This window comes from Eubalaena glacialis, chromosome 2 (genome assembly GCF_028564815.1).
Source record: "Eubalaena glacialis isolate mEubGla1 chromosome 2, mEubGla1.1.hap2.+ XY, whole genome shotgun sequence".
Classification (NCBI taxonomy): Eukaryota; Metazoa; Chordata; class Mammalia; order Artiodactyla; family Balaenidae; genus Eubalaena; species Eubalaena glacialis.
The window spans coordinates 156,863,635-156,882,078 of NC_083717.1; the positions used below are offsets into that span (position 1 = coordinate 156,863,635).

The 18,444-nt window shown below is 35.7% G+C and overlaps 1 protein-coding gene across 1 annotated transcript in view; it reads right to left on the reverse strand.

Moving 5' to 3' along the window:
- Positions 1–286: 286 nt before the first annotated feature.
- Positions 287–18,444, reverse strand: part of KCNH5 (potassium voltage-gated channel subfamily H member 5) — a 345,928-nt gene continuing 327,770 nt past the window's right edge. Inside the window, exon 11 of the mRNA XM_061182660.1 lies at positions 287–1,234. Within this exon, the coding sequence (XP_061038643.1) occupies positions 287–1,234 (948 nt within the window). The remainder of the gene's footprint in view (positions 1,235–18,444) is intronic.

Genomic DNA, 18,444 nt, shown 5'->3' on the forward strand with positions numbered 1-18,444 from the left:
TATAGAGATTATAAATAAATGTAAAGTGTACATGCAGTCAACTGCATAATATACAAGCGATATCTATGTTTTTAATAATTATCTTCTTTGGCAGGCCAGAATCCAGCTGGACATGCAATATTTACATATCAAAATCCATATTGTGTTCATCATATTGAAAGCAAGTGAAAATATATATATATATGTATATACTGTATATACACACATACGTATATAGATGTATATACTGTTTTTAATATATTAACAAATATATATGTGTATATATATATATATATATATATATATATTAAAAGTGGATTTCATCTTTGTCAGATTCAGGTGTCTCAGGCCTTGAAACACTAAAAATATCCTGACACGGTATTTGGGGAGGTACTTGGAGCGGCAATTGGGATTTGGGAGAAGAGGTCGGGGGCACACTTTTTTCTGAAAGTATTTTTAAAATTTCTGCCACCTGCTTCTCCAGGGCAGTCATTCTGCAGCTTAGCAGCTGAATGTCCTCTTTGAGTTCGTGTTTGACTTCCTGCAGTGTGGTCTGTAAGGCCTGCTCAGGGATGGGATAAAAGGGGTGCTTGGCATCAGCCTGGATGGGGCTATGCTCTAGCGGACTTCGCGCTTCCCCAGCCTTATCCAAACGAAGGTCACTTTTTGTAATCCCACTGTCACAAGAATCTGTTTTTCTTAATGGATTTTTGGTGACGCTGTTCTCTGAATCACTGCCCTTGGGGTCCTCGGACAGTAGCCCCATCGACTCAGCTTTAGTGACATTATTCCAGTCTTCCTTCTTCTCCTCATGGGCTCCCATATTATTCTTGAGTCGCAGCCACCCTTTTCCATTTCCATTCTTCATCCTTATGGGGCTGTTGACTTTGAGACATTTGGGGTCAGCACCACCACTGGGCTTGAGTTCCATGGCATCGCGGTTGTTTTGTTTGAGGGACTCGCTGGTTTTCACATAGGCCAGAGATGTCTGAATGGGCGTAATCTGTGACACGGTGACCACACTGGTGCCAGTGATGGAGGCTCCGTTCTGTAAGGAGCGGCTTTCTACCTGCAGCTGGTTCCGCTCAGGGTCACTCTGCGTTGACCCCTGATTCCGCAGCTCCTTCTGCTGCTTGAACTTCTGGAAGAGCTTTCTTACCGGGTGGTCCACGGGGATGCTGAGGGTGACCTCATTCTTTTGCCTGAGGCGCTCCTCCTCTTCTTTCTTCACATCACTGATTTTGCGGAAAATGATCTGTGGAGGGGGAGAGAGATAAAAAACATGATTATAAAAACAGTAGGCATAGAGGGAACTTACCTCTACATAATAAAGGCCATATATGACAAACCCACAGCCAACATCATTCTCAATGGTGAAAAACTGAAACCACTTCCAATAAGATTAGGAACAAGACAAGGTTGCCCACTCTCACACTATTATTCAACATAGTTTTGGAAGTTTTAGCCACAGCAATCAGAGAAGAAAAAGAAATAAAAGGAATCCAAATTGGAAAAGAAGAAGTAAAGCTGTCACTGTTTGCAGATGACATGATACTATACATAGAGAATCCTAAAGATGCTACCAGAAAAATACTAGAGCTAATCAATGAATTTGGTAAAGTAGCAGGATACAAAATTAATGTACAGAAATCTCTTGCATTCCTATACACTAATGATGAGAAATCTGAAAGAGAAATTAAGGAAACACTCTCATTTACCACTGCAACAAAAAGAATAAAATACCTAGGAATAAACCTACCCAAGGAGACAAAAGACCTGTATGCAGAAAACTATAAGACACTGATGAAAGAAATCAAAGATGATACAAACAGATGGAGAGATATACCATGTTCTTGGATTGGAAGAATAAACATTGTGAAAGTGACTATACTACCCAAAGCAATCTACAGATTCAATGCAATCCCTATCAAACTACCAATGGCATTTTTCACAGAACTAGAACAAAAAATTTCACAATTTGTGTGGAAACACAAAAGACCCCAAATAGCCAAAGCAGTCTTGAGAAAGAAAAATGGAGCTGGAGGAATCAGGCTCCTGGACTTCATACTATACTACAGAGCTACAGTAGTCAAGACAGTATGGTACTGGCACAAAAACAGAAATATAGATCAATGGAACAGGATAGAAAGCCCAGAGATAAATCCATGCACATATGGTCACCTTATCTTTAATAAAGGAGGCAAGAATATACAATGGAGAAAAGACAGTCTCTTCAATAAGTGGTGCTGGGAAAACTGGACAGCTACATGTAAAAGAATGAAATTAGAACACTCCCTAACACCATACACAAAAATAAACTCAAAATGGATTAAAGATCGAAATGTAAGGCCAGACACTATAAAACTTGTAGAGGAAAACATAGGAAGAGCACTCTATGACATAAATCACAGCAAGATCCTTCTTGATCCCCCTCCTAGAGAAATGGAAATAAAAACAAAAATAAACAAATGGAACCTTTTGCACAGCAAAGGAAAGCATCAACAAGACGAAAAGACAACCCTCAGAATGGGAGAAAATATTTGCAAATGAAGCAACGGACAAAGGATTAATCTCCACAATATACAAGCAGCTCATGCAGCTCAGTATCAAAAAAAACAAACAACCCAATCCCAAAATGGGCAGAAGACCTAAATAGACATTTCTCCAAAGAAGACATACAGATTGCCAACAAACACATGAAAGAATGCTCAACATCACTAATAGAGAAATGCACGTCAAAACTACAATGAGGTATCACCTCACACCAGTCAGAATGGTCATCATCAAAATATCTACAAACAATAAATGCTGGAGAGGGTGTGGCGAAAAGGGAACCCTCTTACCCTGTTGGTGGGAATGTAAATTGATACAGCCACTATGGAGAACAGTATGGAGGTTCCTTAAAAAACTAAAAATAGAACTACCATACGACCCAGCAATCCCACTACTGGACATATATCCTAAGAAAACCATAATTCAAAAAGAGTCATCTACCATAATGTTCATTGCAGCACTATTTAGAATAGCCAGGACATGGAAGCTACCTAAATGTCCATCGAAAGATGAATGGATAAAGAAGATATGGTACATATATACAATGGAATATTACTCAGCCATAAAAAGAAACGAAATTGAGTTATTTGTAATGAGGTGGATGGACCTAGAGTCTGTCATACAGAGTGAAGTAAGTCAGAAAGAGAAAAACAAATACTGTATGCTAACACATATATATGGAATCTAAAAAAAAAAAAAAGGTTCTGAAGAACCTCGGGGCAGGACAGGAATAAAGATGCAGATGTAGAGAATGGACTTGAGGGCACGGGGAGGGGGAAGGGTAAGCTGGGACGAAGTGAGAGAGTGGCATGGACATATATACACTACCAAATGTAAAATAGATAGCTAGTGGGAAGCAGCTGCGTAGCACAGGGAGATCATCTGGGTGCTTTGTGACCACCTAGAGGGGTGGGATAGGGAGGGTGGGAGGGAGACACAAGAGGGAGGAGATATGGGGATATATGTATATGTATAGCTGATTCACTTTGTTATACATCAGAAAGTAACACAACATTGTAAAGCAATTACACTACAATAAAGATGTTAAAAAATAATAATAATAAAAATAATAAAATTACCTTATTGAAAATAAATAAATAAATTAAAAATAAAAACATATGACTTTATACTTGTGTGACAAGATACCAGTTGTACTTTGTTTTATAAAGGAAACCCTTGAAGATAGGGTAAGATCATTTCTAAAGGGAAAAATATTCCAATGCCAGTTAACAGATGCAATACACTTAAAATCTAACACAGAAGCACTGACGAAGCTTGCTTAGCTTACTTAGTTCCACTTCCTTGCATATCAGAGAGGGAGTATAGTCAAGAGACAACTGAACAGAGCTATTTGCTTTCATGTTCATGTTCCCATTTCATAGAAAATATATAAATATATAAATGTAAACATTTATGTTAGTATATATATACATGTGTGTATACTTTTATGTGTAAGAAAACATATTTACCTCTTAATTTTCCTTGCAATACATCACTATTTTTTGTAAGGTTTTCTTTTGAATCATATAGATATGATCCAAAGCTATTTTTAATGCCATCATCTGTTTAGAGGCCAAATAGCAAGAGTTCTAGGCTATAAAACTACTGAAAAGTTAAACAGTTTACCAACATAGCACCTGGGTTGGGTGGGAGGAGGGATTAAATTTATTTATGTGGCTCCAGAGGGCAGAACAAGGATTTATACGTAGAAGTTTCTGGAAGGTAAATACCAAGTCAGTATACAAATTTCATTTCAAACTACTACCTATTAGTTGAATAAACTGCCTTGAAAACTCATGAAACTCACACCACTGAAATAGCCAAACAGAAATACGAATGTTGTCTGTGTAATACTTTCACTGAGGAGGAGGTTGGACTCTTCAAATTCCAATATTCTTTACAATTCAAATATAAAATTAAATACATAGTACATGTAGTGTTAGATGAGTATTCACAAATAAGTAAGCATAAATTTTATTAAAAATATATTTTGAAAATAATACTGGGAAGAAGTTACAATCCATCAAGAGAAATTTAAAAGGCTGACTATGTAAGAAATTATTACCACTTATATTATCAGAGTTAGAAGTGAATTTGGTAAGCGTGAGATTTTTGCTCAGTCATCTAAAGAACAAAATAACTGCAGATGAGGGTTATAAGGAATATTCACAAGCGAGTTATATTAATGTGCTTTCAGAATCAGACAATTTTATGACGCTAGCAAAATTACTTACCTCCATCACGCTCTCTCATTAAGCTGTTGGTTAGATTAGAAATACATGTGAAGCACATAGTCTCCAGCACATAATAGACACTCAAAATATGCTGGTTGTCTCCCTTGAACTCTCATAAAATACTTCCTGTTTGAAAACATTTTCATCACCTCTTGGAGATTCAGCAGCTTCCAGGAATAACATATAGTCATTGACCTTATACTAGAAACCAATACTAGTGATGATCACTGTAAACACAAAAGTCAAGGAGAAGCAATCCTCCATCTAAAAGCACATTTTCTAAATTAAGATTGATATACTAAATATAGCTTATCAAGTGGCAATAATTTGTATTTTAAAATAAATATTCTCTAAATTCAATAACTGTCTATTAACACCAGCATATTTTTCCTTCTCTACTGGCACATGAAATTGGATATTTGTTTAAAATGTAATACTAATCTCTAAGTCTGACATCAAAGCTCCAGGAGTTTAATTAGAAGTCTTTCAAAGGGTTGACATGTTTCTTATGCTTCCTGAGTAAACAGGGCTCATGCTAAACCTTCAAGATATTAACACTCTTTGGTACTGGACAAATCAAAACATGGAAACACAGATACTCTGTTCCTATATCATCCCCGTTCATTGAAAAGGCATTTACTTTGATTCTATCAACTGACATGACATCCTCCTTCCCACTCCGCTCTGACCTTGTTTGCCTTTTTAAAGGTAGTTATTTAACCTTGGAAAGACATAGCCTTAGTGCAGTGTGGTAACTAAGATTACCCTTCATGTTTGGGGAAAAAAGCATCTATTTCAAATGAACAGTGGAGGAGGGCACATAGGGGTGTCAAAATGCAGGACATCCATGCAATATTTAGGACACACACTAAGAAATCATGCATTATTTATCTGAATGGGACATATTGATACTGCCATGTAAAGTTCACAGTTTATGAAAGATTTGGGGTTCCTGGAGACTGAGAATCTGTGGACATCTTAGGCCACAGCTTTATGTTTAAAATTTTCAATACAATGGCTAATAATTGCTTATAATTATTGTGTGCTTACCAAGTTTGGGATGCTTTGTGATTTAAAGGTATAATGCACCCATGTAAAATATCAGTAGAAAAAGCCTTCTTTCTCCAGTTTCCCTTACCACCAGCCAGCCCCATCCCACCAAGAACCAACAAAGGCATTTGCACTGCTACTATTAAGTGGAGAACAAAGACTCCTAATGCCAAACTACTGAGAACAAAGAAAAAAAAAAATTCTGTCACAGGGCCAGGCTGCCAGTCTGCATCAAGGGACAAATGAGATAGAACTGGGTTGGCATATTTTGCCACCAAGAAGATGTAAAATTAAATGAGAAAGAATGAGGTTTTGTATATGGAAGACAGAGTCCTAAGAGTTCACACCTGGATTTGATAAACTATTTACGATAACCAGGCTTTTAAACCAGAGGTCACTTTAAAAAAAACTATTGGTTTGAATGGAGTTTACTGAATGAGACTAAATTTATTTTATTTCTTTTGACTGCAGAGCAGAAATTCTGGCTTATTGAAAAATACTTATAAAAATTTGCATATAGCAAAGAGGTCACAAACATATTATCTCATTTAACTGTCATAACTACTCTATGAGATAGGTCCTATTATTCTCATGTTATGGAAGAGCAAACTGAGGCACAAAGAGTTTAACTGGTTTGCATTAGGTCACACAGTTAGTAAGTGGCCAGGATACAAACCCAAGGAGTCAGATTACAAATAGTCTTAACCATTATACTCTACTGCAGCTCCTCAAGATAACTTTGACACCACCTTCTGGACCCTGTGAAAACCTGGATAGGTGAGTGGGTGAAGTAGGGAGTGATATAGCAGTTTAACATCCAACAGGTAACCCTTCATAGAGCATTTGCCATGATGAACCATCCCTCAAAGTGGTGAATTGAACAAACAACTGAAGCTCTGTGCTTGTTAAACAAGTAGAGAGTTGACAAATTCTTGCTGAGTAGAATCAGGTTCAAATCTTTGACCCACAAATCAATCTTTAAAGAACTTGAATCAGAATCCTTCAATTGTAAGAATAGAATGACAACCATTAAGAACTTATTTTCTAGTTGATGACAAAGCAAAACTTTCCTAATGCAAGGTAAGAGAATATAAGCTCTGAAATTAAAAACAAAGAAACAAAAAAAACAGAGTTGATTTTATTATATTTACAGGGTTTAGAGACTAATAATCTACTGAGATGTCACAACCAGTTGATCTATGTCTTACATGTAAAGCATGATAGCTTTTTGTTGTGTCTTAAGTTATAAAAAGTTCATTATATAACAAATAAGAAAACAAAACTCACTGTATTTCAAAACGTTTAAATGTAATAAGCCATCTCTATAAGTCCTTATAGTTTTGAAGATCACTTTATGACCCTAAACTCCAAGTTTGAATAACGATGTATTTTTATGACTAAGGAGACTACATTTCATCATAAAAAATGGGATGGAAATTATTCTACATTACTATTACAAGTATGAACATTCTCAAATAAATTATCTGAGCTCATGCTGAATCTTTCCTTTTAAAGAAGTGCTTTTTACCTTTAACTTTTTAATCATGTAAAATAAAATGATTCAAATTAGTAAGGAATAGAAAGATTGATAAATTTTATTTAGTTAAACCTTTAAAAACAGTGTATAGTTTAGTTTAGATTCAAAAATCTGCATGCTACTTTTTGGCAATTGAAAGAATCTTCAAACAATAAGAGTTTTCATAATCCAGTTGATTCTTACATTGGCAATGTGTCATACAGAAAGTAAAAATTTTCCTGTTAATTCAATAATTCAAATACATAAGCTATATAGATGAATTCTACTTAATGATAACATGGAAATGATGATGATTTTTCCCTAGAAGGCAAAGATTAAAAAACAAAATCCCCCAAAACATTATTTTAGAAAGTGTTAAAGGATCTGAGTGAAGTTCATAGGAGATCAACTTACATGAATTAAATCATATAAAAAAAATGTATATCCATGATTATCAACATGGTGTTTGAGACTCAAATTAGCTTTTAAAAAATGCAACATTAGTTTTTTTTCCTCAGTGTTAATAATCTAGAACCTCCTGCACTTGATGTATTCTGTGTCTTTTGCCCAATGGCAGATCAAATTGCTAATGAACACCAAAAAATTAAGGACAAAATTAAAAAAGAAAAATCACGAATCAGGCTATGATTCTAGCCACACATTTATTGGTAGAATGCACAATAGTCTGTACTCTTTCTATCAGCAAAGAGGTTTATTTCATTTAAGCTTTTCTTCTCCTTGCTTCATTATGTTCTGTGGAGCCCATGATAGAAGGTTTAATTTATTTAAATGATAAAATCTTCTTAAACTTAACAGGGAACATGGCCAACTGAGCTTTCCATTTCAAAAGTAGGACATTTGATCATAAAAGGGATATCAAAATTAAATAATTTGAATGTGTACTGAACTTTGAAATCCAATAAAGGGGAAAAAAAGGGGTTAGAATCGTATTTAATGACATGGATTTAGTGTTATGTAATTTGGAGGATAGAGGTGCGCTCTCTGAAACGACCCATCACTTTCCAGATCTGTGAATTGACTAGGAATTCATAGCTATATGCAATCAAGCAGCAGCTCCAGTTCATCTGACATTTAAGGATCTAGTTGGTTTGGTTCTTTGGTTCTTTTTACTGCTTCTATAAACTTAGTCACTAATTCTAACTCTAGTCCTTTCAGTCATTCCAACCTGAACTAATACAACAAAGCGGTACTTATTAAACACTATCATGTATATATCAGAAGCTATAAACTTTTCTTAACAAAGGCCACAGTGACAGAGCTGTGGTAGGTGACCATGTGTGACTGAAGGATAACAATGATGCATCACACTCTGTTTAAAATATGGCTGCCTTGCTTCATTTCAGCCACTCATAGATCTATAGGCTCTTCAGGGGCAAGGAATGTATTACAGATCTAGTTTAACCTCTTAGGTCCTAAATAAACTTTGAGGAATTAATTAATTTACTGATTAATGTAAAGAAAAAGGAAGGAAGGGAGGTGAGTAGAAAGGAAAAAGGAAGTGAGAAAAAGAATATGTTTTGATTTTGTTAATGTGTTGGGAAATGCCTAATGTAAATAAGGGTGGTGAGTAAGATGCAAATGCAGGACATTCTAGAATTACTGATACAATTACATGTTTTTATAACAAGTTTTTTTTTCATTAAAAAAATAATAAAAGAAGGAAACTAAAGTCTTCAAAACCAAGAATATAGCTGTTCCAAGGTAAAGCTGGCAAGGTTTAGATTCACTGTCTCAAATATTGCAGTAATCCATGATTTGCCCTCCTTGCCTCAATTTCTAGCTTCATTTCCCTTTATTCCATTCTTTGCTATTGTGTACCAGATATGATAGTGTCCCATGCAAAAAATCACAGAGTAAAACTAAAGCTCTTTAATAAAGTCAGCAAGCCTACAGTGGTTCAGTCTACCTGCCCCTCCAATCTCTATTTTCTTCAGTCTCACTTGACCTTAACACACCAGCCACTGAATCACTTTGAGATCCAGAATCTAATACTGCACATATTGTTCTCTCTCCTCCTCCTAACCTGCTGGGGAGCTCCTACTTATCCTTTAATCCTCAGCCCAGCTGTGCTCTTCTTTATGAGGCAGGACCAGCTACATAATATGTAGGGCCAAACACAACATAAAAATTCAGGCCCTCTAACATCATGCTTAATGGTAAAATCCTGAAAGCTCTCCCCTGAGTTCAGGAAAGAGACAAGCATGTACTATCTTGCCACCCCTATTCATCATTGTGCTAAAGGTTCTAGCCAGGGAAATTGTCAAGAAAATGAAATAAAAGACATCCAGAATGAAAAAGAATTAAAACTATCTTGATTTGGAGATGACATGATTAGGTACACAGAAAATCCACACGCGCGCGCACACACACACACAAAAAACTATTAGAGCTAATAAAGGAGTTCAGCAAGAATACAGGATACAAAATCAACATAAAAGTTAGTTGTATTTCTATACACTAGTAATGAACCATCTGAAAATAAAGCTAATAAAATAAGGTCATTGAAAATAGCATCAAAGAGAATAGAATACTTAGGAAAAATTTTAACAAAATAAGTGCAGGACTTATACACAAAAACTATAAAACATTGTTGAAATAAATTAAAGAAGACCTAAATAAATACAAAGACATCTCATGTTTATGGGTTGAAAGACTTAATATTGTTAACATGACAGTATTCCCCAAATTGATCTGTAGATTTAATTCAATTCCTATCAAAATTATTACTGTTTATTTTTCAGAAATTGACAAGCTGATCCTAAAATTCAGGTGGAAATGCGAGGGACTCAGAATAGCTTAAAAAAAATCAAAATATACGAATGTAACTGGAGGATTCATACTTCCCAGTTTAAAAACTTATTACAACTAATTAGAGAAATGCAAATCAAAACTACAATGAGGTATCACCACACACCAGTCAGAATGGCCATCATCAAAAAATCTACAAACTATAAATGCTGAAGAGGGTGTGGAGAAAAGGGAACCCTCCTACACTGTTGGTGGGAATGTAAATTGGTACAGCCACTATGGAGAACAGTATGGAGGTTCCTTAAAAAACTAAAAATAGAACTACCATGTGACCCAGCAATCCAACTCCTGGGCATATACCTGGAGGAAACCATAATTCAAAAAGATACATGCACCCCAATGTTCACTGCAGCACTATTTATAATAGCCAGGACATGGAAGCATCCTAAATGTCCATCAACAGAAGAATGGATAAAGAAGATGTGGCACATATATACAATGGAATATTACTCAGCCATAAAAAAGAACAAAATAATACCATTTGCAGCAACATGGATGGACCTAGAGATTGTCATAGTGAGTGAAGTAAGCCAGACACAGAAAGACAAATATCATATGATATTGCTTATATGTATTATCTAAAAACAAGGGTACAAATGAACTTATTTACAAAATAGAAGTAGAGTCATGGATGTAGAAAACAAGCTTATGGTTACCAGGGGATAAGGGGGCAGAGATAAACTGGGAGATTGGGACTGACATATACATACTATTTACTATATATAAAATAGATAACTAATATGAACCTGCTGTATAGCACAGGGAACTCTACTCAATACTCTGTAATGGCCTATATGGGAAAAGAATCTAAAAAAAAAAAAAAAAAAAATCAAAAACATGAGGAAAAAAACTTGTTACAAAGCTATAGTAATTAAGACAGTGTGGTGCTGGCATATACATCAATGGAATAGAACTAAGATAAATAAATAAATAAACAGATAAATAAATAAATATACCTATGCATTTATGGTCAATTGCTTTTTGCCAAGGGGATTCAATGAAGAAAGATCAATCTTTTCAACAAATGGTGCTGGAGCAACTGCATATTTACAAATAAAATATGAATATGGATGACAGCCTCATACCATATACAAAATTTAACTCCAAATGTATCAAAGACCTAAATGTAAGAGTTAAAACTATAAAATTCCTAGAAGAAATCCAAGGCACAAATTTTAGTGACCCTGAATTAGGCAAAGCTTTCCTAGACACCTAAATCTCAAGCTACCAAATATATTAAATAAATAAATTGGGCTTCACAAAAATTCAAAACTTTTTTGCTTCAAAGGACACTATCACAAAAGTAAAAAGAACTCACAAAATGGGAGAAAATATTTGCAAATCATATACCTGATCTAGCATACAGAATATATAAAGATCTATTACGATTCAACAATTAAAAGACAAAAAAATTTAAATTTAAAAATAGTTACAATAGCCAGAACATGGAAGCAACCTAAATGTCCATGGACAGATGAATGGATAAAGAAGATGTGGAACACATATACAATGTTAGTCATAAAAAAGAATTAGTCATAAAAAAGAATGAAATAATACCATTTGTAGCAACACAGGTAGACCTAGAGATTATCATACTAAGTGAAGTAAGTCAGACAGAGAAAGACAAATATCATATGATATTGCTTATATGTGGAATCTAAAAAAGAAAATGATACAAATAAACTTATATACAAAACAGAAATAGACTCATAGATATAGAAAACAAACTTATGGTTACCAAAGGGGAAACGGTAGAGGGGGAGGGATAAATTAGGTGTGAGATTAACACATACACACTACTATATATAAAATAGATAACCAACAAGGACCTACTGTATAGCACAGGGAACTATACTCAATATTTTGTAATAACCTATAAGGGAAAACAATCTGAAAAAGAATATATATATATATATATATATATGTGTGTATATATATATGTATGTATGTATGACTGAATCACTTTGCTGTTCACCGGAAATTAACACAACATCGTGAGTCCACTATACTTCTATTAAAAAAAAATATAAAAATGGTCAAAGAATTTGAATAGACATTTCCCCAAAGATGGTATACAAATGACCAATAGGCACATGAAAAGATGTTCAGCATAATTAGTCATTAGGGAAATGCAAGTCAAAACCACAATGATATATATTTCACATCCTCTAGGATGGCTATAATTAAAAGATAACAAGTATTATTAATAACAGAAAATACCAAGTGTTGGGAGGATGTAGAGAAATTGGAACCCTCATTCATTGCTGGTGGGAATATTAAATGCTACAGCCTCTGTGGAAAACAGCTTGGCAGTTTCCCAAAAAGTTAAACATAGAGTACTCATACAACCCAGCAATTCCACTCCTAGGTATACATCCAAGAAAATTAAAAACATACAGTCATGCAAAAACTTGTACATGAATGTTCATAGTAGTATTATTCATGATAGACCAAAAGTAGAAACAACCCAAATATCTGTTAATGGATGAATCAGCAAACAAAATGTGGTATAACTTTACAATGGAATATTGCCCAGCCATAAAAGGAAACGAAGTACTGATTCATCCTACACCTTGAAAATATGACCCTAAGCGAAAGAAGCCTGACACAAAACGTTATGTATTGTATGATTTCACTTATATGAAATGTATAGAATGGGCAAATTTAGTCAGAAAGTATATTAATGTTTTCCAGGGGCATGGGGATGTGGGAAATGGGGAATGACTACCAGCAAGTGTGGGGTTTCTTTTTGGGGTAATGAAAATGTTCTGGAATTAGATAGTGATGATGGTCGCACAACTTTGTGAATATACTAAAAAACACTGAATTGTACACTTTAAAATGGTGAATTGTACGGTGTGTGAATTATGTCACTACAAAAAAAGCAGGTCTCATTGTTCAAAATTATTAAGAATTTCAAGATAGCAGCAGCAGAGCATTCAACCAAGAGCAGGGCTCTTCTAAATGCAAGGCCTGCATGACTGCACGGGTTGGGCATCCATGAAGCTAGCCCTGCTGGGAAGCTTTCACTTACCGCCCCAGATAGAATTGGGTCCATCCTATTCTACACTCTAACGGCATTTATTTTGTGACACATTAATGGTGAGATACAGCAGCAAACAAGATATTCATTCATATTGTGAGTATTTGTTAAACACCTACCATGTTTCAGGCCCTGTTTTTGAGTTAGGTATACATCAGTAAACAAAACAAAACCCCTTAAATATTCCATAAAATGTCAGGTGATGATGTGGGGTACAAAGAAAAATAAGGAGTGGCAAAGTGGTTGGGTCCTTATGAGGAAGTGTTACTGGAGCAAAGGTAGTCATGGAATGAAGAAGTGGGCCATGCAGATGGCCATGGGGAGAGGGGGAACCCGAGCTGAGAGGATGCTCTGCATGTTTGAGGAATGGTAAGGAGGGCAGAGTGGGGGGCACTTCATACATGGAGAGAATGACTGGCGAGGAGGCCAGGGACTTTGGTTTTTAAATGTGAGGAGAAGCCATGCAGACTTTGGAGCAGAGGATTCACACTGTCTCACTTCCACTCTAAAAGGATAGCTCAGGCTGCTGTGGGGAAAACAAATTGTATGGCCGGAATGATAGGAGGGTACCAATCAGGAGGCTTTTTGAGTAATTCTGGGGGGACATCATGGTGACTTAGACCAGAGAGGTAGAAATGGAGGTAGTGACAAGTGGTCAAATTCTGGATTTATTTTGTCAGTAAGACTAATGGGCTGGATAAACAATCTGAGAGAAGAGAATTTTTTTTTTTTAAGTCTCTGTTTAGGCTAAGCAAAAGTATAAATAGCAGTACCATTTTCTGAGATGGTGAAACCTGATATGGTGCCCTATAAACTATAAAGACAAGTTATCTGCCCCCCTAGACACACACACACACATATGCATGCATATATACACACATGCATATATAAACATGTGCACAATGTATGAAAGTGGAGCAGGAACAGGATAACTGACTAAACACTCCCATAAAAAGGGGTAGGGAATAACGGCTGAGAGGCTCAGCAGTTGCTGGTCCACAGCAATGATGAAATCTGCCAGGCAGGCATTGTGAGGCCCCTCTGCCCTGGCAGTAGGGTAAATTCCTTTGTTGGTCTCTCAGTCTGCTACCTGGGATAAGCTCTCTCATCCATTGTTCTCTGTGGCTCCTGATTCTATCTCTTTGGATGTTCTTTTTTGTCCTTTTCCCTCTATAGTTCAAACCTAATTTGGGGATTGGAGAATTTGTCCAGGAATTTGTCTTCCTCAGCTTCTTCCTGCCTGTGCAAATTTTGGGGCCTAAGGTTTGGTTTTGAGCTCACATAGCAAAATGACTTTTAAGACCAAGCTTATGGTTTCTTTGGCAATATAATTATCTAAAAAAATTTAGTAAGTTTCTGATCTGTTTATAGTCAATTCTGTGCTCCTGCAACCTCACGAAAAGTTCTTCCCTAGATATAATTCTCAAGCCTGGTTTAATCCTTTTCTTTGTGGGCACCATGTCTCTCTGTTGCTCTCTGCCTCTGTCTCTTTCTCCATGATGGAAACTACTTTGAAGGCATCGGGCTTGATGGGAGGTCATATCTATTATCTGATCTTAGCCACAAAACCGTCTTAATAGACTATTTTGTACAATGACTTTTCAATCTTATTTCTGATTTTCCCTGTTCTAAATTCCTTTCCATATCTGCTTACAAGCAGCCAGTTCTTGCCAGTGACCACCTCTTTCTTCTCATGCCTTGCTAAATGTAACCAGTCACAACCCCAACTCTCTACTAATACTCTGCTTTCCAAACTGTTCCAAAAGAAATAGAGCATTGGAAGGCAATCAGAGGTAGCCACTTTACCAAATGTTTTGTCACTGGAAAATATTTATCTACATCTTTTCAAGTCTCAAATATCAATTTCCTCACTTATTTCTACTCCTGCTAAGTCAATGCCACATATTTTAGAATTAATGGTGGCAAAGTCTCACTACTGATATCAATTTATGCTGATGCCCAGGAGCATTGCATTTTTCCCCAGTGGTACAAACATGAGAATATATTTAACACACTGTACTGTACAGTTTAAGTTGGTAAGTTTTATGTTATGTTTTTTCCAACAATTAAAAATTCAAATAATATCTAAAAATAGAACCATAAACTTTCCAAAAATTACTTTCAACTCACAAACTTCCTCTCACACAAAAAAATATAAATTTATCAATAAATAGACATGAAATTAAGACTATTTCCATAACTATTCACCAAGACAAATGAAAATATTGATCATTAACCCAGAAGAAAAATAATTACATAAGTCATGAACAATGCAGGGGTAATAATTAAACAAACATTCACATAGTTTTACTGGCGACAGACATATTGGAGATTCAAATTTGAATTCAACACCACATTGTCTTAAGTATACTGAGTTGAAAATTGTCATTTACATACTTGATATATTGGTAAAAACAAAAACAAAACTAACTAATTTGGGGGAACCTGTCATTAAAAAAGGAAATAATTGTAAAGGCATTGCTAAACAAGAATAATAGAAAATTTATTGCCCCAGAATCTGAACACAACATATTATGTACTATTAAGAACAAAAAAAAAGAATCCTTCTAAGTAACTATAATTTTCAACTGTGACTATTTGTTAGCATTTGAAATTCAGAAGAAGATTCAGAAGAATAAAGTTATTTTATTTCAAAGTTCTTAGTATAGAATTTTTAGCACACTCAAGTTCAAAGGAACAAAACTGATGAAGAAAAACCATGTCCATTATGTTTTGCTATGAATGTAAGAATAAAGCCCCTAGTATTGCCTGAGACCCAAACATGAACCACTAGACCACACTGCTTTTGAGAACATAATTATTCTATTCATAGCAGCTTTTGCTTCCACATGTTTTCATCTTGGAATTACTGCAATAAAACTATTGGATTAGGGGAATTTTACTAAGTATTTCCCATGGATTATTTGCTCATTTAAATTTCACAATAATCCATTTTATAGATTAAAAAACTGAGGCTTAGGGCTTCCCTGGTGGCGCAGTGGTTGAGAATCTGCCTGACAATGCAGGGGACACGGGTTCGAGCCCTGATCTGGGAAGATCCCACATGCCGCGGAGCAACTGGGCCCGTGAGCCACAACTACTGAGCCTGCGCATCTGGAGCCTGTGCTCCGCAACAAGAGAGGCCACGACAGTGAGAGGCCCGAGCACTGCAATGAAGAGTGGCCCCCACTCGCCGCAACTAGAGAAAGCCCTCGCACAGAAACGAAGACCCAACACAGCTAAAAATAATAAATAAATAAATAAATAAATAAATTTTAAAAAACCAAAAAACAAAAAACTGAGGCTTAGAGAGATTTAAAAATCTTCCCCAAGTCTACACAGCTAATGAGAGACAAAGCGTGGTTTCCAACCGGTTCTGTTGGACTCAACTAGACTAGTCTGATTTAAGAATGCCTGATCTAAATTTAAGGGAGATGCAAAGGATTTAAAGGCTCAAAGGACTGGGGAGAAGGAAATTAAATGATAAAGGAGGTTAAATCGCTTTAATAATGGCATACACCAAAGTCATGACTCTAGGCTGAAAGTTTAATACACAGGAGATGTAGACATGTGAATATGTAGTGGGACTCTTCAGGATGCAAGTAGAAAATAACATTGTTTAACATTTGTCAAATATGATACATTTTATAACACACTTTAGCATATGTTACCTCATCCCCTCTCCCACTGCAACTCTACAAATCAGGAAGGGCAATTATTATTATCCTTATTTAACAGATGAAGGTCAGAGAAGTTATGTGACTTGCTTAAACTCATTTAGCTAGTAAATGGCCAAGCTGGGACTGAAATCTATTTCCTGATGCCAACTCCGGTGCTCCTGCCACTATTCCATGCTGACATTCCTAATGCTATGTTTAATTTTGTTTTGTAGTTTACAGTGCACTTTCAGCTATATTACCCTACTAGATCTCATTTGATACTATTCCTTTGTCCCCAGGAACATGCCTAATATGTGGCTTTAGCTTTTGCCTTGTAAGATAATTGCTGTGCCTCCGGGAGAACAATTACTGAGGTAAGGCAGTTACAATACCTTAAGAACTATTTTCTTAATGAAAGAAAATGTCCATGGCTTTTGTCTGGAAAACCAACTCTAGTACATTTATTTAAATGTGTGTTAATTTTTGCATTTGATGCTAAAAGAATGATGCAGCTTTTAGTTAATATCACACACACAAATTCTTTGCTGTTGGGAAATACAGATTGAGTAGGTAAATAATTATCTCTATTGGAGTATTAACCTCTAGAAAGATTTAGAAATGTATATCTAGTCTAGATGATATAATACTGTTTCAATCTTTTACACTCGGAATCAAATTTACATAAAATAAAATAATTCTTGGGTATTTCTTTATTTTGTGGAATTTGATAGCTGAAACTCAGAGGAGTCAAGTGAACAGGCATTTGGATGGACAGCCAGTCATTCACAGTGGGATTCAGTACTCACATTTTCTGGTTTCTAAGTCCACTCTCCACTTCCCCCATGGGTATCTCTTATTTCTAGATTAAAATTCTGTGGCAAAATTTTTTAAAAAGAAAATGTCTCTGAGAGTCAGGAGGCAAGGGTTTGGATACTATCTCTGACAATGACTACCTGTATAAACTTGACCAAGCCACTCAGCCCTTCTAAACATCAGGTGTACTTAAATATCTATTTAAAGTAAACAATTCTCTATTTTATCAGGATGATTTAGCTATTCCATGTCAAACAGACATCAACTGCTTATGTTGAATCTAATAAGTGGCATAAATATAGCATGTATTCACCCAGCTGAATTGAGAACGGGTCTGTAAGTATTTGATTGCAAAATAAACAAGTTATTGTGTAGAAATCTCTCCTCTTTCATTCACCACTTGGATTTTTGAACTTTCCATAAAAGCTAAATTAGATATGCAAGTGATTTTACCCTGCCTCTTTGGAACATCTCTACACTATTCCATTTGAATAATTTGTTCAATACATTTAGATAATGCAAAGGAGACCATCTACCTCTGCCTTTCGCAGACTGAAAAGTAGTGTACCATATTATACACTATTTTATGTTTAACTTAGTAAAAGGCTACTAGGAACAGAATTGGTGATAAGTGCCTCTTTCCAACTTGAAAACATCCTTTGCAGGAGACTTGATGTTTAGAGGGTGCAATGGAAACAGCAATGATGGGTCATTTGGAGATTGGAGTTCTAGTCCTAGCCAGGATCTAATTAGCTCTGTGACCTTGTA